Source organism: Schistocerca cancellata, chromosome 6, assembly GCF_023864275.1.
Source record: "Schistocerca cancellata isolate TAMUIC-IGC-003103 chromosome 6, iqSchCanc2.1, whole genome shotgun sequence".
NCBI classification, from domain to species: Eukaryota; Metazoa; Arthropoda; class Insecta; order Orthoptera; family Acrididae; genus Schistocerca; species Schistocerca cancellata.
This window is the reverse complement of record NC_064631.1, coordinates 674,390,649-674,415,851: the sequence shown is the minus strand read 5'-3', so window position 1 is coordinate 674,415,851 and position 25,203 is coordinate 674,390,649. Positions and strand designations below refer to the sequence as shown.

The following is a 25,203-nucleotide window of genomic DNA, read 5'->3' as shown; positions in this document are numbered from 1 at the left end:
GTCGAAAGTGAAAAGGAAGAGAGGTGGGCGTCGTGTCGCGTAATTGGTCCTACGCACTGTGTAGTGAAGTGTCGCATTGCTCATTTGTCGGAAATGTGATTTGACCCAATAAACGTAAAACTTTGACATTCAGGCCGGTAAGCTATGTGCAGTATTTTTACGATACTGTTTTCGACTCTAGACAGCACAAACTGTTAAGCGGGGTCTAGTGCAGCAGGGGATACAACCACCACCACCTAGAGACAAGGCCGCGGCGCGAAATTCATAGCAGGTCGTGACGTCACTGCAAGCGGGCCACCATGTTGTGTTTCGAAGCGTTTGTTTATCTACACGTTTGTTGGATCGAGTGCTATATTCGTGCTTAAAACTAGCGATTACAGTGTTTACGTGTAGTGAAGCTACTGTGAACATGGTTTACAAGTGTTGTGTGCCAAGGTGTCGTGGGAAATACGGAACTCGACCGAAAGTAATGTTGTTTTCCTTTCCGAAAGACGCGTATCTGCGTTGGAAATGTCTTTCAGCGATTCGTCGGGACAATTTCCAACCCACTAAGCACACGAAGGTATGTAAAAACTATATACCTAGTACAATTATTATTTTTTCTGGTGGAATATCTTGCATTTTGGATACATTTGACTAAAATTGTGAGCAAAAGTTCGCAGTAAATAGGCCTAGCATTCGTTATCAAGTGGCTTTATTTTGATATTGAAAACGAAATATAAATTTGTGGCTCGTGTTACTTTTTATTCGTGTTTAAATTTCTCTGCAGTTCGTATTTTGTTACGCATTACCGTTACGTTTTATTCTCTATTTGTGAGTGGGTGGTGTTTTTCTTCACTCTCGCATTAGTTAGCATGAGTGCTAACGAATGTTGAAACTGCTGTTTTCATGTTTAAAAAGCGATCTCTCTGTGTGAAGCATATCTGTTTTATTTTTCGATGTGTCATACAATGGAACAAATTAATCTAGAAATAGGTTAAAGTTATTATTGGCGTTTTTAGCTTGACACATTTTCTCATTCCAACTGCTGCAAATGTCTGCTGAAGATTTGTAGATTTTCACTGTTGATTTATGCTCAAAATCTGCCATATTTTTACAGGAAAGAAAAGTTACATTACAATAACAATGCATAATTGTTTATGTGAGGTGAGTTAAAAGTGATTGTTTGCTTGGGGAATGTACTCAGCTTTCCTGAGGGAGCCCTATAAACAGCTACACAATATTTATTTAGGATACTAAAGGCAGAGGAATTTAATATTATACACTGTATTAGTGTAGAATTTTTCAAGTGAGTGTAAATAATAGTTGTCTGGTCCAGAAAGAATGTACTTTATCACAGTGCATTTTTCACAAATGTACCTTGTTTTATCATGTATACCGCAATATTATTTACATCCCGCACTCGTACGTTTCCATTGGCTATTGATAAGTCTTATGCAATTACATCACCAGTAAAAAAGAATTATAAAATATAGTTTCTGCTATATCGCGATTGATAAAGTTACTTATTTTAACCATTCGGCAAAGTACTCTCCTCTTTGCGTGGTATCATTTGCCAAGATCTCGTTTCGTTATCTCCAGCGGTTTACGAGATATGACAGGCGTTTTGAATATTTCATTCCCGCGCGTTGCGATCGGAAGTGAAGTTGCTGCAGATGCTCAATTTTTTCGAGATTGGAAGCAGATAGTGATCCAAAGTTTTACGAAAATTTCAAAACCTTATCTGTATTTCATACTCAGCAATAGAATGTGTAATATGCATCAAACACAAATTCATAGTGACCCCTATTTTTGATGGCAACGTTCTCAAATTTGATACTCATCTGTGAAATACCACAATAGTTATGACCATTATCGAAATGATTGGCACTTCATCATGAAGCTGCCAAACATGTAAAGCTAAAAGTATTTCAGAAATTAATTATTTTTTACGGAATAGGTTCTGTAAAACCGTTTGACAAAGATTTGCAGGCCGTGCGTCTCGATTCTTTAAGCGCAGCGCCAAGCCAACCCTGGCCCGCTTTGCGTGACGTCACAAGAGCGCGCCGCGCACCACCTAAAGAGAAGGCCGCGGCGCGCTTTTGTGACGTCACACAAAGCGGGCCAGGGTTGGATTGGCGCTGTGCTTAAAGAATCGAGACGCACGGCCTGCAAATCTTTGTCAAACGGTTTTACAGAACCTATTCCGTAAAAAATAATTAATTTCTGAAATACTTTGAGCTTTATATGGCAGCTTCATGATGAAGTGCCAATCATTTCGATAATGGTCATAACCATTGTGGTATTTCACAGATGAGTATGAAATTTGAGAACGTTGCCATCAAAAATAGAGGTCGCTATGAATTTGTGTTTAATGCATATTACACATTCTAGTGCTGTGTATGAAATACAGATGAGGTTTTGAAATTTTCGTAAAACTTTGGATCACTATCTGCTTCCAATCTCGAAAAAATTGAGCATCTGCAGCAACTTCACTTCCGATCGCAACGCGCGGGAATGAAATATTCAAAACGCCTGTCATATCTCGTAAACCGCTGGAGATAACGAAACGAGATCTTGGCAAATGATACCACGCAAAGAGGAGAGTACTTTGCCGAATGGTTAAAATAAGTAACTTTATCAATCGCGATATAGCAGAAACTATAGTTTATAATTCTTTTTTACCGGTAATGTAATTGCATAAGACTTATCAATAGCCAGTGAAAACGTACGAGTGCGGGATGTAAATAATATTGCGATATTCATGATAAAACAAGGTACATTTGTGAAAAATGCACTGTGATAAAGTACATTCTTTCTGGACCAGACAACTATTATTTACACTCACTTGAAAAATTCTGCAGTAATACAGTGTATAATATTAAATTCCTCTGCCTTCAGTATTCTAAGTAAATATTGTGTAGCTGTTTATAGAGCTCCCTCAGGAAAGCTGAGTACATTCCCCAAGCAAACAATCACTTTTAACTCACCTCACAAAAACATTTACGCGTTGTTATTGTAATGTAAATTTTCTTTCCTGTAAAAATATGGCAGATTTTGAACATAAGTCAACAGTGAAAATCTACAAACCTTCAGCAGACATTTGCAGCAGTTGGAATGAGACAATGTGTCAAGCTAAAAACGTCAATAATAAATTTAACCTATTTCTAGATTAATTTGTTCCATTGTTTGACACATCGAAAAATAACACAGATATGCTTCATACAGAGAGATCGCTTCTTAAACATGAAAACAGCGGTTTCAACATTCGTTAGCACTCATGATAACTAATGCGAGAGTGAAAAACAACACCCACTCACAAATAGAGAATAAAACGTATCGGTAATGCGTAACAAAATACGAACTGCAGAGAAATTTAAACACGAATAAAAAGTAACACGAGCCACAAATTTATATTTCGTTTTCAAAATCAAAATAAAGCCACTTGATAGCGAATACTATGCCTACTTACTGCGAACTTTTGCTCACAATTTTAGTCTAATGTATCCAAAATGCAAGATATTCCACAAGAAAAAATAACAATTGTACTAGGTATATAGTTTTTACATACCTTCGTGTGCTTAGTGGGTTGGAAATTGTCCCGATGAATCGCTGAAAGACATTTCCAACGCAGATTCGCATCTTTCGGAGGGTCAACAGAAGCGTCCGATCTTACCCGTCGGCTTTGACCCGTGACGTAAGCGTGTTGTGGTGTGTGACGTCATTACGGCGCGGAGTTTGATTTGCGATTGTGGCGTGTTTGTAGATGTCTTGTTTTTGTTTGTCGTGCTCTCTGGTGGTGTGTTCATGGTTTTCGTTTGTTTCGTGTGGTGGGGTCAGTTTTCTGTTGCTCAGGTGTTGGATTTGAAGCGGAATTTCTATTAGTGAGTTAATGGTTAATTTAATGCTCATTGCTGTACGTCGGGTGAGTTTGTTATTGAGTGTATTTGGTTGTGGTTCGGTTGATCTGTAGCGTAGCCCTGAATACGAGGTTAGGTTGGGAGTTTTTTTTTTGGAATGCGGCCGCGGCAGCGGCCGCCTATGATTCGAAAATATTGATTTGACACTAATGAACATGTATACGTAATATGAAGCAATTTGATGAACATATTGATCTGTAGCGTAGCCCACTTGAGGTTAGGTTGGGAGTTTTTTTTTTTGGAATGCGGCCGCGGCAGCGGCCGCCTATGATTCGAAAATATTGATTTGACACTAATGAACATGTATACGTAATATGAAGCAATTTGATGAACATATTGATCTGTAGCGTAGCCCACTTGAGGTTAGGTTGGGAGTTTTTTTTTGGAATGCGGCCGCGGCAGCGGCCGCCTATGATTCGAAAATATTGATTTGACACTAATGAAGCCTGTGGGGGGATGGGGGGGCACTGCAGACTCCCCCCACCGCATAACGACACATGATGATCAAATTTTGAAAAAAAATGAAAAATTTTTTCCGTACCTGCTAAACTGCATAAGTGCCGATGTATGTAGGTGTAAGGGAAGCTTTCGTTTCTTAGTTTTCTATTGGGGGATGTGATCGGTAGGTTCTGTTGAGCTATATAGGTTAAGGGAAGTGTCCGATTATGGATAGGAATGTGTTTTTTGGTATTTGGTCAGTTTTGTGATGTTGATTTATTTCGTTGTTTTGCGTGGTTTTGAATGGCGGTCGGTGGCTACATTTCTGTATATTTAGTTTCTCCGCACCCAAAAACCCCTAATTTCCCACGCTTGTCCCGTTACAGTCATTAGGCTTTTTGTGAAACTTGTGTATTTCAGTGTTTACAATACGTATGCGATGTTTTTATATCCGCCATATTGGAATTGTTTATAGTCGTTTCCGCGGTATTTGTGACGTCATGGGTCAAAGCCGACGGGTAAGATCGGACGCTTCTGTATTTCCCTTTCGGAAAGGAAAACAACATTACTTTCGGTCGAGTTCCGTAATTCCCACGACACCTTGGCACACAGCACTTGTAAACCATGTTCACAGTAGCTTCACTACAGGCAAACACAGTAATCGCTAGTTTTAAGCACGAATATAACACTCGATCCAACAAACGTGTAGATAAACAAACGCTTCGAAACACAACATGGTGGCCCGCTTGGAGTGACGTCACGACCTGCTATGAATTTCGCGCCGCGGCCTTGTCTCTAGGTGGTGGTGATACAACCCGTCGGCTTTGAATAATGACGTCACAAGTCGCCAGAGAGCATGTATTACAGAGATGAAAGAGCTGAGGAGAATGTTGAGAAACAAAGGAATGCGAGAGAGATAAACACCGATCTTGTCAAAAGCATAAGTGTTTTTTGACTTAAAAAAAAAAATCTCACGAGATAGAATAAACTGATCCTACTTTATTAAGCAATATCTTGTCAAAAGCCGAGAAGCGATTCTTCTTAGTGTTCTAGCTCCCTTCAGTACGTAATAAGAGTTTTTTGGCTTTTTAAAAAAAAAAATCTCACGAGATAGAATAAACTGATCCTACTTCATTAAGCAATCAGTAAAGAAACGATTTTTTTACTTAAAAAAAATCTCACGAGATAGAATAAACTGATCCTACTTTATTAAGCAGCTCCCTTCAGTACCTAATAAGTGTTTTTTGGCTTTTTTAAAAAAAATCTCACGAGATAGAATAAACTGATCCTACTTTATTAAGCAATATCTTGTCAAAAGCCGAGAAGCGATTCTTCTTAGTGTTCTAGCTCCCTTCAGTACGTAATAAGAGTTTTTTGGCTTTTTTTTTAAAAAATCTCACGAGATAGAATAAACTGATCCTACTTCATTAAGCAATCAGTAAAATGATGCACCCAATATCAAGCGATCGCTTTTAGATTTACATTCAATTATTTTAATGATAGTGCTTATTAGAACACAGAACTGCTTTATTATCTATGCCTCGAAGTGAAGACATTACGATCTATGACTAAGGAATGACGGTCATTGTTCAAAGCCGACGGGTTGTATCATCCCCTGCTGCACTAGTCCCGTTAAGCGCATACCACGGACTGTGGAATGAAACAGAAAATGTAACACACATTTTCGTGTCGTATATTGATACGAAGAACCTGTGAATTAATGATGTGCTGATTGCCGCGTAACTGAAGTGACTGCGTAGACAATTGCTCGCGGTACTTATTCTTCTTCTTAAACAACGGACTAGCAGTAGGGACGGATGTACTGCGAAAAGTGACGCGCCGCGATCGTAAACCAAAAATATGAAAACTGTGTCTAATGTGTACAACAAACATTATGACGTTAAGTTACGTGGAATGAAGGCGTGTCTTAGGTTCGTCTTTGCGTGAAGGTATGCAAATTAGAATTAATGCCGCTAAGAGCGAGCGTTCCTGTTAGGTTCGTAACAGTTAGGTTACGTCATACTTCAATGGAAAGAAGGCGTGTCTTACGTTCGTCTTTGCGTGAAGGTGTGCAAACTGGAATTAATGTTGCAAACAGCGAGAGTTCCTGTTAGGTTCGTAACAAATTATAACTCACTGGCTCCTTCTCTAAAAGTGCGAACATGTTACAGCTGGTAGTAACTATTCTATGATACCAGTAAAGCATACTTTTCAATAGACTATTATAATATATTAGACTGTGGTGAACGTCTCAAGAGAACCGCCTAGTTGAATTCTTTCTCAGAAATGTGAGATGTTTTGGGTACCGTTGGTCACTATTCCAAGAGTACACACCAAATTCCGTTCATTCATTATTCATATAACAACGATTGTGCTATTTTAAAATACGTACAAGGCATTTTCTCTTTATGTAGCTCACAAAGGAAGTTGGTAATTTCTAGGGGTACCCCAAGTCTTCCAGAACTTCTACTTCTTCTTTGCTTAATTCTGTTTGTGGTCGAATAAGGAATGTGTTGAACTTCTTCAGCATTTTGCAGGCCGGTTCAAGTCGAGTACAGCATACATTTTCCCTTTTTAAATATCTGGTGGTTATCAAAGCACTTATTAACTCTATAGAGAGCTTATTGCCGCGCGGGATTGGCCGAGCGGTCTAAGGCGCTGCAGTCATGGACTGTGCGGCTGGTCCCGACCTAGGGCATGGGTGTGTGTGTTTGTCCTTAGGATAATTTACGTAAAGTAGTGTGTAAGCTTAGGGACTGATGACCTCAGCAGTTAAATCCCATAAGATTTCACACACATTTGAATTTTTTTTTGAGAGCTTATTCTCGAGTTTATTTTTTATGCAAGAAAATACTGAAAATGTACGCTCAACTATAGTATTTAATATGGGCAATGCTAGTAACCCAGCTTCAAACATTGCCGCTGTTCCAAAACTGAGCATTACCATATGCATCTCTGTCTTGGAAAACCTCTGTCCAGAAACCTACAGTGTCCGAAACTTTTTACACTGTTTATTTGTCAGGGCTTTCCATTCTGAGATGATGTGCCCTTTTTTGTAATAGTTACCTTTGCGCTTCTAAAGCTTTAGACAAGTGGAAGAATATCTGGTGTTTGCTGGCACGTTGCAGTGGAAGGATGGAGTATTGTCATCCTTTGTAAAACTGCTAAAGTTTCTGGCAGTTGATTTTCAAATTCCCTACAAAATTCTACTAGAAATTTCATGCATCTCTCATGGCCAACGGAATGTTCTTTTGGCTTAATAACTTGTGCTTTAGGTTGAAATTCATAACCCAAATAAAAAGCTGATGTATTCATTAGTTGATTTTTCTTCAGTTTCTCTGAGTTGGAACAACAGATCTTTGAACAGAGATATGAAGAACGCAAAGACATCTTCCAAGACTTTCTCAACCTCTATAATCTCAATTTCAAAACGCAAATTAACTCTGAATATGGATTTTAATTCATTTCTGAGAACATCAGTAGGTCTTGATTGCTGGACAATCAATTATCTTATAAAATTGTTCAGCCACGCAGCATTTATAGTAACTTTTAGCGAGAGAAAATAGCTTCAGTTCTTGTCATTGCTCGAAATTGTATCAATAGCAGAATATACTAGCTAGCCAAGTGTACCATAGTTTTTTTTAGGATTGCAATTATCATTCATAGTTTTATGCAACTGTTAGTATTGGTGCAGTCTCTAACGATTTTAAGAAAACAATTTATTGTATGTTTCTCTGATAGGAAATTCAGTTCTGCAAGAGAAGACTGCTTCAGCTTTTTCTGTACACAGATAAAGAGAATGACTAACACACTTAACAACAATTAGGTCAGGAACTGTTTTTTCAGAAGAGCGGTTACAATGCCATGGACTCCTACCACTACACTTGATCCATCCACCCCAGTTTCTATCATATTTTCCACTTTAAAACCATCACTTTCCAAATTTAAATTTAGGCCATTGTAAGTAGTGTGACCGTCATAACTTATCTGATCTACACTCTCTCCCTGGAGTACAAAAATAATTGTAACTGGAGTAATCTCCAATTCAAAAAAGTATAAATTGCTGTCACAAAGGAGAAATGCTAACGAAAAATCAGTAATCAGGTATATCAGTGCTAGCTAAGACTAAATAATTTTTAATTGATATGCATTATTCATATTTGAAAAACACCTAAAAATTTCTCACAGAGCACACTTCCCCCTACATTTCCTCCTGAAGCACTTATCCCTCTAAATTCCTCCCTAAGGCAGCTGATTCCCCCTAAGTTTAGGGGGAAAGCCCCCAAGTTGGCAACACTACTCGTAAGTCGTAACGCCCACTGGTGGGCACAATGCAAACTCGTTGAGTTTACGGTTGTAATCCTGCATCAATCATGTTTTCACGTGCAATACTTTGCAAAATATAGAGGTTTGAAGCCGAATGAGTTGCTTATAGTAATCCTATGCAGTGGAAAGAGGGTAGTAGTGACATAATTCTTTATTTTCTCTGAAAGTACTAGATGCTTAGAGCTTGTAAGTGGACAGGTCTTTTAGCGTACTACTTAGGGTAAAGAAGTAAGGATAAACAAAAAACATAAACTATCAGCTCGGCCGCGAGATGTGTACGTCCGGGGACGAGGCGGCGCTGTGCCTTGTTATGCGTCGGAGAGAAACTGTTCATACGAGGAGTGTGACAAAAGTAATGAGAATGATTTTTTATCTGCAAAAGTTTTTTTTTTCAAGCAGCAATATTGTCCCCTTTCAAATTGCTCCGTTTGGCAGCTATACACCGAGTCAGTCGTTGCCCCAGTCTTGATAGCAGCGCTGAAAGGCTTCAATTGGTAGGGTCTTTAACATATCGGTCACATTCTTTTGAATGTTCTCCAGAGTCCTAAAATGATGTCCTTTTAAGATATTTTTCAATTTCAAAATGGCCTGGAATTTTTGCTAGTATATGGTACAAAATTAACGCGAGTGACACCTTGCCAATATTTGTGCGAAGTACCCGACTAATCACACGTACATGAATTTCTGACATTACTGCCCACCGCGCTGCAGCTTCGCAACAGGAAAACCTGCGAATTCGAAGAGATTCTCTGTCGATGCTTTTCACTATGTGCTGTGTAAGAAATGTATTTTGCTACATATTAAAATCAACACGCTTAGCAGAAATTAATGTACGCAAAGAAAAGAGTACCAGGGCAATTTGCCAGATTTTATATACGCACAGCACGCTATCTGCACAGTATTCTTCGTACAGTATTTTCGGCTTTAGTAGCAGTCTGAAGACTTCAGAGGTCCTGCTCTGTGGCAGCTGCAAACCGCGTTCTACTGGGCGACCACCAGCGAGCGACGTGAATCAAGTGGGAGGTTTCAGTCGTGCTCGGATTACAATGGCTGCAGCAGCCAAACCGGCTGTTGTCGCTGACATAACACAGCGGGTCTGCCGCAAGGTGGCCTCAACCTTGACAGTGTTTGACCACGCATCTCAGGGCAGCGTCTTCTCACGTAGCCAGTAGACCATTGATTCCCACCCTGCGGGTAATTTCCCCCTGAGGGCTAAATTGAAATTTTCTCAGGGGTAAAAACTAAACGATTCGATTCTCTTTCAGCTACGAAATTAAATTATTTTCAAAATATCATTACTATTACCACAATTTTGTAAAACTCTAATTCCGATTATAAGCATTAATGCGGTGGATGTTGCAGGTTCCTCACATAGTACACCCACAACACATGTATGTAGTGTTTTGACCCGTACATAGCTGATAATGGAAGTGAGACATGCGGGTGACAAATACTAATAATTTCAACAAAATGTCTTCCCCAAGTTGTAGATGGTACTTGCAGAGTCCAGAAATTGCTTCATTACTCGCTTGGAAACAGATAAATGGATTGATTGACAGTGTGACTTAGCAGTAACTCCATAAGTGCTACTATAGTGCTATACACATTATTATTATTATTATTATTATTATTATTATTATTTACAATCTTATTGACCGACTAGGACCACGTTAACAACTTCAGTTACTCTTCTTCTTTTGTTCTTGTTTCCTATTTTTCGAGTATACACATTTTCTCCCCGTGAAGTCTCTTCCTTTCTTCTGTCCATGTTGTTCCCGATTTTTTATTTCTTCTGCTTTGAAAGCCTGACATATTTAGTATTTTATTTTTAAAACGGTTTCTTTCTGCTATTTCTGATTTCTTTATGTTGTTTCTTTCTAGATCCTTCCTTACTTCTGTAATCCATGCTATTGTAGATTTCTTCTTCCAGAAATATAGGAGTATTTGTTTTGTTAGTCTATTTCCATCCATTTGGTAGAGGTGTCCGAAAAAGGTTAAACTTCGTTTGGCCATTACTTCAGATATTTTCTCTATATTTTTGCAGATCTCCTCATTACTTCTTATTTTCCAACCATCTGCAGTTTTTATTGCACCCATTATTTTTCTAATAATCCTTCTTTCGCGTACCTGTAGTTTGTCCATCTTATAGTTCACTGTTAGGCATTCAGATCCATATAAACATTCTGGTCGTATCATTGTGGTGTAGTATTTTCGTTTTATTTTTCTAGATATACATTTCTTGTTGTAAATGTTTTTGGTTAAACCATATGCTCTTTCCATTTTGTTAATTCTTACGTCTATTGCAGATTTTTCTAGTCCATTCTCTTGTATAGTTTCTCCAAGATATTTAAATTTATTTACTCTCTCTATTTTACCTCCCGCGTCCGGCCATCCTTATTTAGGTTTTCCGTGATTTCCCTAAATCGCTCCAGGCCAATTCCGGAATGGTTCCTTTGAAAGGTCACGGCCGACTTCCTTCCCCGTCCTTCCCTAATCCGATGAGACCGATGACCTCGCTGTCTGGTCTCCTCCCCCACAACAACCCAACCCAACATCTATTTTACCTATACGTGTTTCTAGGTATTTTGGCTAATTTTTTATATTTGTCACAAATTTTGTTTTTTCAGATGAAATTTTGACACCAGTTCTATATGCCTCTTTTTTTCAGAAGGTTTATTTGAATAACTGCTTGTGTCAGGTTTTCTGAAAGTATTAGAAAATCGCCGGCCGCTGTGGCAGAGCGGTTCTAGGCGCTTTAGTCCGGAACCGCGCCACTGTTACGGTCGCAAGTTCGAATCCTGCCTCGGGCATGGATGTGTGTGATGTCCTTAGGTCAGTTAGGTTTAAGTAGTTCTAAGTTCAACGGGACTGATGACCTCAGATGTTAAGTCACATAGTGCTCAGAGCCATTTGAGCCATTTTTTTTAGAAAATCATCCACCAAAGCCAAGCAGTTTACATTCATTCCATTTGCTTTACTTCCCGGAGTTATTGGTTCAATTTTGTGATTTTTTTTTTTTGCTCCGAATTCCAGATCTTTACAATTTTTTCTAGAACACAATTAAACAGAAAGGTGTTAAACCATCACCTTGTCTAACACCAGTTTTTATTTCAAATGGTTGAGATACTTTTCCCATAAATTTGACTTTAGATATTGTACCTGTTAGTGTTTCACAAATTATATGTGCTAATTTTGATTTAATAATAACAATAATAATTGTTATTATTACTATTACTATTAGTGGCTTTGATCTGACACAGAGCATTAATACCCTGAAGTTCAAAAATGGCTCTGAGCACTATGGAACTTAACTTCTAAGGTCATCAGTCCCCTAGAAGGACATCACACACATCCGTGCCCGAACCAGGATTCGAACCTGCGACCGTAGCGGTCGTGCGGTTCCAGACTGTAGTGCCTAGAACCGCCCGGCCACCCCGGCCGGCAATACTCTGAAGTCTTCGAATTCCTGCCGGTTCAGAAGTAAGGAATGCAGCAATCAAGTCATTTACGAACAGTAAGTACGGTGTGCACATTTTAAGTTGGTTGATTTTAAGTTGGGTTGCAGTGTGCAGGTGAATCAAGTGTCGCAATGGAGAGTTGTAATGAAGGGGAAGTATGTTTTGTAACAAGTGTCTACCCTCACTGTGGATAGCTAGCTTTCTTATCTGAGAAGGAGTTGTGGATAGCACTCGCGGTGCACCACTAATTCCTTCGCACTCACACACACACGCACACACGCACACACACACACACACACTCACACACACACATTAGGAAAAACGTTTGCATTCAAAACAGCTTCCAGCCGTTTCTGAGCGGATAAATGCAGGTCCTGTATGGTTTTCAACGGAATCTTATATCATTCTTCCTGCAAAATAGTGACAAATTCAGGTAACAATGATGGGATGCAGTTAACGATTGATCACACACCCTTCTGTCCACAGTAGACCACAGAGACCAGGGGAGATGCGACATTTCATCCTCGTGCTTACAAAACCATTCCATGCAATACCACTGGATATCAAACCCATTGACAAAAAAATTACTGTGTCACTTCCGAGACGCTAGCCTTTATTTTTTGACTGTGGAGATCCGTTGCCAGGCGACTGTGTTGTCTGGGATATTCTATCTCAACGTTATAGCCGCTCACCTAGTACTCAAATACTGCGATAATCCTTTGCATGAATATTTCGCCGTCTTCATCTTGTTACATGATGTTTTTGCAAACGTGCGCTCCATATTCCTCCAGCTCCTCGGTAATCGAGAGAAGTGTAGTCTTTGCTACAATATGAAGCACATTCAGTTTGCTGGTTAAAACACTTGGTACAAATCGATTGAGACTCCAATCACTTCTGCAGTTTTTCTTACAGCTAGACGATGGTTGGCACGCACCAGTTTCTTAATGTCCAGTTAACGATTTTTTTTTCAAAGAATTATTAAGTGGAGATGTACTCCAGCTAAATTTTGAGAAAACACACTACATTCAGTTCCATACAACAATTTGAGAATGATGCACGAAAGGAAAATATTACTATTATTAAATGCTGATACAGCTGTCAGTGTCTCAGAAAGGAGTTTAGTAAGCAGCAACAAAAATTTTTGATTATTTTCCCAATAACATAACATGTCTGATAGTTAGCGCTGCAAGTTTTAAACCTAACATAAAATCACTTATCCAAGACACTCTTCCATTACTGTTGACATAACCACGTATATGTATTCTGTAAAGTGACTCGTTCCGCATCATTTCGACAAAAGAATTGTTCGGATGATCTATGGGACATGTAACTGATTAATTTTCTTAACATGAATGCTATCAGTTGAGGTCAAAGGCCTTCCCTGTCGAGGTTAATCTTCTATTGATTGACAACCACGTTTGTACCAGGGAAACCACGGGAACACTGCTTTCAACCTCAAGCATTATCTCAGAAAGAATGAGTCAAACGTTTCAGCAAAATTTTTACCTCTTTCACGCGAAACGTCAAGTTCCATTGTTGATTCCGTAAACAGGGATACTGCAAAAAGCGCCACGAACACTGTCCCACCTTTTACTCGAATATCGATAGCTCGAAAACTGATTTCTCGGGAGACTATGATGGATAACGTGCAGAAAATGGCATGTTGCTAGGACGCTTCGTTGGTGTGTTTTCTATGAGGCTTCGAACGATTTAGCATGGTCCTAAGAGAGATGTCTTACCCTGAGCCGACCAAAATGGTCGAGCGTTTCTAGGCGCTACAGTCTGGAACCGCACGACCGCTACGGTCGCAGGTTCGAATCCTGCCGTGGGCATGGGTGTGTGTGATGTCCTTACGTTAGTTAGGTTTAAGTAGTTCTAAGTTCTAGGGGACTGATGACCTCAGAAGTTGAGTCCTATAGTGCTCAGAGCCATTTGAACCATCTTACGCTGGGCAGCGAAGAGACACGTACGATAAATAATTAACACTTGCTGTGTTCCATAGATTCTATGACAAACCTGAATCCTCACGGATGTAGAACGAATCAAAATTTACATTCCACAGAGATGCAACTATGATAAACTATCTACATAGTGGACGTTAATAACTTTTATTAAATGTAAATGACACATTATTTGTCAAAGACATTTGCTGTACTCTGCACCACACGTAAAAATGATGGGAATCATTCTCTTGGGAAATTCTTCTCAATTCATTTAGTATAAAGCAGCAACCGTAAGGAACGCTAACCGCCGGCCGGAGTGGCCGAGCGGTTCTAGGCGCTACAGTCTGGAACCGCGCGACTGCTGCGGTCGCAGGTTCGAATCCTGCCTCGGGCATGGATGTGTGTGCTGTCCTTAGTTAGGTTTAAGTAGTTCTAAGTTCTAGGGGACTGATGAGCACAGCAGTTAAGTCCCATAGTGCTCAGAGCCATTTGAACCATTTGAACGCTCACCTGTTAACCAGAACCGGGAAATTAGAGAGAAGTCGATTTAGCATCGCTGTTCACTGTATAGGAGCATCTCAGACCCCTGTATCTATTGTCCAGTCTTTGAATTAAATGACATTGGAGTTGATTCAGTCCTAACTTACCACAAACATTTTCAATCCTGAAATGTTTGGAAGCCTCGTCAGACAATGAACAATTCTGTACTTTGCAAGACCACTTGTTATTGTGAACAGTGTGAATGCGTTCGATACCGTCTAAATAACGGCGCAAGGCACGTCACGCACAAATGGTTTGGAAGGGGCAGGGCTGCATAGAGCCTTCTTCAGATACCAACATGAGTAGGGCCTGGATCCTTGTGACTTCATCGGGTTTCCACGGTCATCATCGTTTTCACTCCACACCAAAGTGGCCTGAGATGCCATGTTTTATCCGGTCGAAAATATCCTTTGTCTCACTTAATGCGGGTCTGGCTCTCTCCTGCGGGTACAACTACAATTATACTAAGGCTGTTTCAAATATTCTCTGTAATCAAAAGCACTTGAACTCTTTGTTTGTTAGTCCCACCGAGCACCAAGAAACTGTCCCCATAGTGACAGATCTTGACGGCATGTCTCCAATGAACAAATTGAGCCATGAAATTAGTCCTAATTGAAAAATCAAAATGTATATATTTTATTGCATATCTTCTTATTTAGGCACTTAGTCTCCAAATACGACAGTCTGTAGCTTGGAAGTTGATGCATAATTTCTACTAAAATCGGCAGGCTATATCTTGGAAGTAGATGCATAGTACCTTCTTAAAATCTTGACTTTTCCATCAGCCTGTATAAACTGTTCTTTCCTGTATCTATCCACTGCGCTCGTGTAATGAAACAGCGCACTGAGAAAAATCCAACGCAGACTGTCGCTAGCATACGCTATCACTTTCGCCAGCTTTGCATGGTCTGCCCGTTGACAGACAAACGGATTGGCTATCTTCAGCGCTGCCGCACTGACTTTTCGTTTTTTTACCGCCGCTTAGGTTTATCATGGGAAAGCTTGCATCTCTGAACGTTGAGATGCTGTGACATTGTGCACGACATGTACATGTCACAATTTTTTTCGTTATTATTATTTTAGCATTAGTATCATGAATAATAGTAATACTAGCATTGAAGAATTCTCACAGCAAGGCCTTGCTATATTCTCGATCCAAAGCATTTCAGCATGTAACGATCATCTGTATGAAACTCCCTAACGGGTTCAAACTGTGTACCAGTTCGTGATTTCAAAAATGGGCTATTACTTCTAGCGGGCACCGTTCTTACCAACTGAGCTATCCATGGAACAGACACGATCCACCTCAAGGCTACCATTTGGCACTACCTCTCTCCTGTATAGAGAGCAGCATAGCGCAATTTTTATTATAAGTGCCGCGAGGTGACTGCAGATATAAACGCTTAGGACTATATGGACCCACTTTGAAAGTACAACTATTCTGAAGGGAAAATATCATGAAAACCCATTTCCTGAACGTGCCTCAGAATTAATAATTTGGTTGTTTGTATGATGCTCCTCTGCCAATAGAGACTGGAATGAAAAACTCGCGTCCGCAGCTCGTGGTCGTGCGGTAGCGTTCTCGCTTCCCACGCGCGGGTTCGATTCCCGGCGGGGTCAGGGATTTTCTCTGCCTCGTGATGACTGGGTGTTGTGTGCTGTCCGTAGGTTAGTTAGGTTTAAGTAGTTCTAAGTTCTAGGGGACTAATGACCATAGATGTTAAGTCCCATAGTACTCAGAGCCATTTGAACCATTTTGAAAAACTCGTAGCAGACTATGAATATTGCAGTACCCGGCACAGGTTATCATGGATAAGTAATGAGCACTGTAAATATTTAGAGTTAGTAAGAATGGTATCGTAGCAATAAAGGAAAACAAATCCAAAAACACAATGTGTAGATAAAGCTTTGACATAAAGATAGATTCAGATTACGATTTATTGCCAAAGAACTAGAGTATCCACGTATTATTTTTTTCCTTTCGTTTTTCATTTCCATTTTTTTCTTATATATTTTTTTCGTTAGATTTGCCAACATTCTTACTCCGTTCATTTTTTTCTATCCCATTTCTCAATTCGTTTATCCCGTCCCGTTATTTCTTTCGTTTTTTCTATCCCTTTAGTTTTTCCTATCCCTTTAGTCAATTCGTTTATCCTACTCCCTTATTGACTTCCTTTACCCTACCTATCCACTCATGGCTTTTTTAATTCACTTCATCCCACCATGTATCTGTAATCTTAGTCATTTCTTTATCCTAGCCCCATATTCCTTTCGTTTATATTATCCCTTTATTCCTTTCGTTTAAGTTGTCCCCTCATTCCTTTCATTCATGCTATCCCCCTTACCTCTTTCATTTACACTATCCTCTTGCTACTTTTATTTTTTTCCATCGCTTTACTCGATTTATTTATTCTATCCAGTTATTCCCTTAGTTTTCTCTATCCCTTCAGTTAATTCGTTTAACTTATTCCCTTATTTCTTTCCTTTATCCTATTTCCCTACTCCCAATTTTTTTTAATTTCCTCAATCCTGTTGTTTTTTCTATACTCTTAGTCAGTTTGTTTATCCTATTTCCATATTCCTTTCGTTTATACTATCCTCTTATTCCTTTCACCTTTCCTACCCCATCACTCCTTCCGTTTTTTCTATCCCATTAATCTTGGCGTTTCTTCCCTATCCTCTTATTAAATTTGCTTCTCTTATCCCGCCATTCCTTTCGTTTTCTTATTCCCTTACTACTTTCGTTTTTCTATCCCCTTACCCAATTCATTTTTTCCTGTCCCATTAATCATTTCGTTTTTTCTGTCATCTCACTCAATTCATTTGTCCTGTCCTCTTATTTACATCTTTTTTTCTGTTCTCTTATTCGTTTCGTTTTTCCTATCCCCTTATTTCTCTCATTTCTCTTCTGCTCTTACTACTTTCCCGTTCCCGCCATTGGGAACAAGTGGGGTGAGCATTACCTCCTCCCGGGCAGGTGTCGGCCAGCCTGCGGGCCTCGGCGCGCCGGCACTCCAGGCCTTCCTCTCCAGGAGGGCACGAAGTGCTCGTCTCCAGCGGCAGGCCGAACGCGGGCGCCGACTGCAACACACCCAAAACAAACATTTATTTAATATAGTATTCAGTGGGACTACTGTAACTTTGCTTCACTCTCATATATCACTTCATCATGTAAAATGTTTCGTCCTTTTCTTACTACTGAACATTACACTCAACAAAACTAAATACAAATACTGAGAAGTGTACTCTCGGCTGAAAACTTATGTGGAAACCATCTGACAGAAAGTTCTCAGTAGACTATAACTACTTAAACTAGTAATTGGCCGAACATACGAATTACCTCTTTCCAACATTCCCCACACCTACGAAGTCTTGTGCCAATCCATACCCTCATATGCAAATGTCGTCTCGACATTCATTCCACTCGATTTCTATTAGTTCTTCCAAGTCCTTGAACGCCGTGCCTTTCCGCTCACATACCTCATATGCTTACGCCCTACTACCCGAGAGCTTTATCAACTCGTGAGATTCCTCTCCCTCTTCATCGCTATTGAAAATCGCCGTATATCTTATACATAACGCAAAGTTGACTTCACCAACCTTATCATTCCCCTCTAATTAGCAATTTTAGCATTTTACCCAGCCAGTAGCCTTACATCGCACTAGCACTACGCCTAGGTACCACAATGACCCCCCCCCCCCCCCCCCCCCCCGCAACTCAGAGAACGTAATCCACCCTGACATTTAGCCTTCCTAAAGGCACCAGGGAGGCAGTCCTGACGTTGCGCTTGATAATGGACGAAAGACTAAAGATCTGTTGACTTCGAAAAAAAGTTCGACTATCCGCCCTCGTGGTCTCGCGGTAGCGTTCTCGCTTCCCGAGCACGGGGTCCCGGTTCGATTCCCAGCGGGGTCAGGGATTTTTCCTGCCTCGAGATGACTGGATGTTGTTGTGTCGTCTTCATCATCATCATTCATCCCCATTACGGTCGGAGGAAGGCAACGGCAAACCACCTCCATTAGGACCTTGCCTAGTAAGGCGGCGCGGGTCTCCCGCATCGTTCCCCTACGCTCTGTAAAGAAGCATGGGACTTCATTTCCATTTTTTTTTTCATGTAAAATAGTGAAAGATGTTCGAGATTCTGAGAGAAATAGCAGTAATATATAGGGAAACACGGTGTAATATATGATACGTACAAGAACCAAGAGGGAACAATAAGACTGAAAGACCAACAACGAAGTGGTTGGATTAAAATGTGTGTAAGACAAGGACGCAGTGTTTCGTCCTTAACTGTTTAATCTACACGTCGAGAAAGGAATGGAGAAGATAAAAAAAGGTTCAAGGATGGAATTAAAATTCAAGGTGTAGAAGAAGAAGTGAAGGCGAAGGAGGATTTCTGGGATCTGTTGAATCGAATGGACAGCCTAATGGGTAGAGAATATGGATTTCCCTCGAGCATTACTTAAGACATTAGTCGAGTCCATCCCACGTCATATAGCGGCACTTCTGCTTGCTCGCGGGGACCCTACACGATATTAGGCAGATACACCAGTTCCTTTGGCCGGGTGAACATTAATAAAATCGACAAACTGCTGGGACGGATGCCCCAGCTGAAGCGTGTTAGAGGAATTTCCCGTCTCCTGCCTCCGTGGAGTGACCAGACTGCGGGCAGTGGAGGACACTCCGTCTGCTGTCTGTGGGTGACAGCTACGGGCTGGCGGCTCGGTTTCCAACTAAGGAAGGCTGTTCCTGTTCCTACCCATCACGCACGGGCCTGACCTTTGTCTGCTCCTACCGCGATCGCTATGCAGCAGGTGCGACCTTGTGGCTGCCGTGAGGCCGCGATCTGAAGGAGAGCAGTTCGTTGGGCACTGTCTGGTAAGCCTCCTCCCCCCCCCCTCCCCCCCATCCCACACCCTGATGAGAGTGTGGACACGGCGCCTCCGCTCCCGCTCGACATCGAACATTTGTAAAACCCAAATAGAGCTTAGTGCCATTTATACGCTGTCCTAATGTCCTAACGGTGAGCGAGAGAGAGAAAGATGTGTTCATGAAAATTTATTATTTTGAAACATATAACTGTAATTATTCCCGTACCTGATTTGACGCGACGCGCGTTAACCACCAGCCCTCGGTCGACTGTCAGTATATAGCTACTTAACGTCTGCAGAGCTGAGGATAGGGTGCTCTTTGAAATCACTCACACGAAACACTGGCAAAATTCATAACATGTAAGCTTTCACGGCCGGCGTCTTCATTAATTAAAACTTCCGGGCTGAATTGCCGTGGTCCATATATAAAACTGCTTCTCCTTCCTGACGTTTCGTTGCCTACTGCGGGCAACATCTTCTGAGGTGAGTCGGCGACTGGCTGATAGGCGCTGGAGGTCCCGCTTATATAGAGCGCTTAGATGGCGCCACTACTCATCACGTGCTTTCGACTTTAAAACTATCTCTGGCTAGTGCCATCTCTCTCGATTACAGGTAATCGATTGTCACTTCGTTGGTACAAAGTCGACCGCCATATCTTGTCTAGTTTTAAACCTTCTTCTTTTCTATTAAAGTTATTTCCATGCTTGTAGATCTCTATAGCTTCTCTATACATGTGAGTATAATAATGTGAGGTCCTAGCTATCACGTTTGTCTCACTATATTTAGTGACTGGCAAAATTGTCTATTAAGACTGGAAAGACACGTAAAAGTGGCTTGCATTGTTCAGTCTGTAGCTATCCGTACTGTAATTTAAAGTGTTGATAACTACAGTTTTGCAAAATATAATTATTTATCGTCCCGATAATGCACAATTCATAACAGTCGTTTAACTCTCGGTTCTTTTTCTCGAGGGCGTGTGTAAGAGGCGCGAGACAGATGAACGCAGTCTCTGCGAAGTGAATATGCAGTCGATCGTGAAACACGAGGGCTGATCGACAAAGACTGAGACTGGTTTATTCCTGCAGCTTCCGTGATAGTATCCTATCTGTACCATGAACGTTTGAAAAGAGCGATGTTTTCTGTGTAATGTTCATAGGCGACAGAAAACTCGTATCGGTAGGTTGGTAGTAATGTTCCGTTACGTAGACGCTCTTTGCATTTCGCATACCAAACAATGGAAGTGACGCGAGAGGAGCGGTATGCGCAATATAAACTCCTGTGTTAATGTAAACAATACAGCCTCTGAAACTGACGGAAAGCTGCAGCAAGCTCACAGTGAAGATGCACCACCTCGCGCAACAGTGATTAATGGGTTCAAGGACTTCAAAGAATGCCGACTTGTCTATGTGAAGCAAGGTGGGCCTGATCTTTCGGCTTCTGCAGTGACCGAAGTCAACATCAGCACAGCTGCTGTGGTTGTCCGTGAGGATAGCCGACTAACTTTACGTAAAGTCCGTGAAGTGTCGAGAATTTAATATGGCAGTGGTCCGTCGAGTCTCGAGGGGGAAAAAAGCTGTGCGAATGAAGACAAGCCATGAGGTGCTGCCTTTCTTTGGTGATGGAGGGGACGCATTTCTGAAATCTATTATCACCGGTGATGAACCATGGATACATTATTATACTCCTGAAGGGAAAAGAGCCGACACAGTGTGGAAATCGCCAGAATATCTAACTCCAATAAAGGAGAGAGCTTTTCCACCTGCAGGGGAAGTTACGGTGATGGCATGTTTTTGGCTGTCATGGAATGATTTACCAGCAGGCAGTTCGCCTTCGCAGTACTGTAACAGCAGCACACTACACGTCAGTACCGGCTAAACTGAGGAGTCACACTGCAAGGAAACGACCAGAACTTTCTCGAACTGGGTTGCGATTTCATCATGGCAGTGTGTGGCCTCGTGTCGTAAATCAAGTGTCATCCAATTTCTGGCTCAACCCATTACCTGTCATCCGCCTTAGATCACCGATCTTGCACCGTGTCATAATTTTTTTTTTAAATTCTCATCACTAAAGAGAAAGCTACGGATCATTCAAATTGAGAAATCGGAGGCAGTACTCAACTGAAGGACGTGACAAACATGACCTGCAGCATGTGTACAAGGACTGGCAGAGACGCTACAAACAGTGCTTTCAAGTAGGAGGTGAGTACTCTAAAGAAGACCATGTAAACAATGAAATGGAGGAATCTACATCTTTGAAAAGAAATCAACATCAGTATTTGCCGATCAGCCCTCGTATTTTCATGCCGTGTAGGCCTGCAGACTATATCTAGAGAGCGTGTTAAGTTAGGGGAACGCCGTTTCTTTCAGCCATTTCTGCACGTGTTCGGAAAGTCAGTTTTTCTGTTATATTTTTCTTAGAGGAGAATTTTCTCCCTTTCTGTCCCACCTGACGTTCTTTCCTGTTGTTTCTTGGCAGCGGATATGATCGGCACCTTTACATGGTTGGAAGTTTTCCAGCAGGCCGTCACGACACATGGCAGCCCACAGGGGAAAGTAACTCAAAAGTATGCTGTGTTAAACATAGCTCGTAATTCTCTACAATTCCTCACCACAGGCTCTTAGTTTTCATGTTACTTGCCTCTCCAGAAGGTAGCAGAGGAATATGGAAATCGATGAACCTATATGTAAATATACAGGGTATTTCACAGTTCATGTTATACACTTCTAGAGGTTGTAGAGGGAACTTAGTAGATTAAGTTTTACATATGAACCCATGTCCAGGAACAGTTTGTTACAAGGAAAATAAGAGCTACTCAGTCGCGCTCTAGGTGTTTCTTACCCAGTTTGCCATTCATGAATTGAACAATGACGCGACCTCACGTGATCACCTCGTGTTTCCGTCTGCCTTGTTTCCACGCTTCCCAATGATGCGTCGGTTTACATTACGGTGACTAGTACTGCTGTAACAGGATGACTGAGTACACGTTCGCAGAGTGCACGAATATGTTGTTAATTTACGAGTACAGTGAAGCTCCCCGTAATGGAACAAAAGCTGAACGTCTGTACCACGAGTACTTTCCAAATCGTGTGGCTCCATCTCATTCTATGTTTGCCAGAGTAGAACAACGGTTGGGGGAAAGTGGAAAATTTACAAGCCATAGAGCAAACTCTGGTGCTCCAAGGCGGCATACTGTTGTACTGGAAGAGGAAGTGTTTTATCAAGTTGAAGAGAACCCACGAGTGTGCCTCACTCGTCTGTCTGGCGTCTTCTACATGAACAGCAACACCAGCCGTCATCACCCTCAGAAGGTACACGCCCTGTTCCCGGCAGATTTTGTGCCACATGTCAATTTCTGTACTTGGTTTTTACAGCGTTGTGTGGGTTTTCCTCGGTTTCCAAGGCGAGGTTTGTTCACGGACGAAGCGCATTTCAACAAGGTAAGTGTTTTGAACGCTAAGTATCTACTTTTGGAATCAAGTAAACTCCAAAGCGGCGTGTACTCGAAGATTTCAGCACATCTTCGGTATCAGTGTCTGGGCAAGTATCTGCGATGGATGTGTGGTTCCGTACATCCTTCCTCCTCACCTAACAGTTGTCAGGTACTCGATATTTCTGCAACAAGTGCTGGCGGAGTTTTTGGCAGATATGCCATTGGACATACGGCACAAATTGTGGTTCCAGCATGATGGCACGGCGGTACATTTTGTATTTCGCGTCTGAAACCACCTGAATGTAGTCTACAGGGACAGGTGGATCGCTCGAGATGGACCATATGCTTGGCCACCACGATCCCCTTTGGTCTTCTCATGTGGGGCCACATCAAGAGCCTTGTGTACCAGGCACCTGTCCAATTGGCGGAAGATCTGCGACAGAAATGATTAACCATTCACCACACACGTTGGGCAGATGTTCTTATCGAACAGCTGTTGTAATATCACAGTAAATGGGAGTGAAATCTGTTCATCTTGTTTTCCTTGTAACATGGAAACGAACTGTTTTCGGATATGGGTTCCTACGTAAAACTTGATCTACCACGTTCCCTCTACAACTTCTAGAAGTGTGTAACATGAACTATGAAACACCCTTTATAAACGCTTTTAACGAAATATATTTGAGAGCTCATGAGCCTCCTCCCCCCCACCTCCCATGGCATACACCCTGCCTTCCCCCACCTTTCTCTCATTTGAATTCGCGCCTTACTGTGCTGGCCTGGACTAGGGACGGCGATTATCGCTGAAACAACCGATTTCGGTTACATAGGTTTCTTTACATGTCAGTTTAACCTCAGTGTTAAAACCGCTCAAAATAATCTTTATCGGTTTTTTATACCTATTATTTCCTGTAATAAATGTATAAATCGAGCAAAGATCGAAAAATTTCGACTCTTCAGTTTCAAGATACATAGAATCAAAATATTAAATGAAATAGGGAAATAAAAGAAAACTTAGTTCGTCTACCGTTCGCTGTTTTTCTCGAAAAGTGAAAAGTGGCTGTATATTATAAAAATCACAAGTAGTCTGCTATTGATTCTAATTTTTTGAACGTCTGCTCAAACATCGTGTTGTAATCGAGAGTCATAACACTGTTTGGGCATTATGAACAGTCAGTGCTAAAGGGTGAAAACTGAGGTTGAAGAACTCTGTTTTTCGTGTTAATTTTCTCGTTTTCAAGGGCTAGAATCAGATAAAGGCGTATTATGTAGACACTGGCGGCAGATCAGCTGCGTTCTATTCTTATTGTATATGAATGAATTGTTTTTAAGTTTTTAATTTAATACTGTTACTATAAATTCCCTCCTCTTTTATTATTTAATAGAAATGACAGATCAAGCCCTGGTCTCTTAAAGCAAATGAAGCATTTTACTTGATTCGTACGTCACTTCGTAAAAATATTTACAGACTAGGATTGGTGCCATTCTGCAATACAACGGATGTTCGGTGACGTCAGCTAATTAGTTTTACACACTGTGGGTACACGTGTACTTTAAACCGCGACACACGCCAACAGGGACAGTATGGTCTCAGCAATGGTGTACCAAATTATTATGCCATGTATTTGCTGCTCGTTTCTTCGGCATTGTTATTAAAATAGCACTGATCACTTATCGCCTTTTGTGTAATAATGCAATATGTCGAACAAACACAAATTTTGCGAATAAAAATTACTCTTTTTTTTTTTAAAAAAAAGGTTTGTTTAAACACGAAAATTTTTAGCGCTGCTGCAATGGCTAATTGATATTTCGGTTATTAGTGAAAAACAAAAACACCTGTTATAACCGAGACGAAACAAATACCGAAAACACCAGTTATTCGGAACTAAAATGCCGGTGTCGGTTTTAACTCGTCGGTTTTTCCAGTCCTTACCCTGGACAACAGCCTTATTACCCAGCAGGGACGATGGCATCGTCTTCGTGGAAGAGGCATTCGGGTAAGTAATTCAGGTCAGTCACAGACTGTGTATCTAGGTGGTTATTTGAGTACCACTCTTCCCGAACCACCGAGAGAGGTGGCGCAGTGGTAAGACACGAGAATGGCATTTGGGATTCATCCGAACATCTAGCTGCAAGTTTTCGAGATTTCCCTAAAGAGTCATACGAAGATGCCCTTCTTCTATCGAACCTTGTGCTCCATATCTGATGCCCGAGGTGTCGATAGGACGTTAAAGACTGCTCGTCCATCCTTCTCCTGCAGTCCGAACACAGAATCTTAAGGGGTGGGAGATTTTCAC

General features: G+C 41.1%; 1 protein-coding gene across 1 annotated transcript in view; it reads right to left on the bottom strand.

Moving 5' to 3' along the window:
* Positions 1–25,203, bottom strand: part of LOC126191183 (uncharacterized) — a 211,909-nt gene that overhangs the window by 28,304 nt on the left and 158,402 nt on the right. Inside the window, exon 3 of the mRNA XM_049931958.1 lies at positions 17,568–17,685. Coding sequence (XP_049787915.1) covers positions 17,568–17,685 — 118 coding nt within the window. The remainder of the gene's footprint in view (positions 1–17,567; positions 17,686–25,203) is intronic.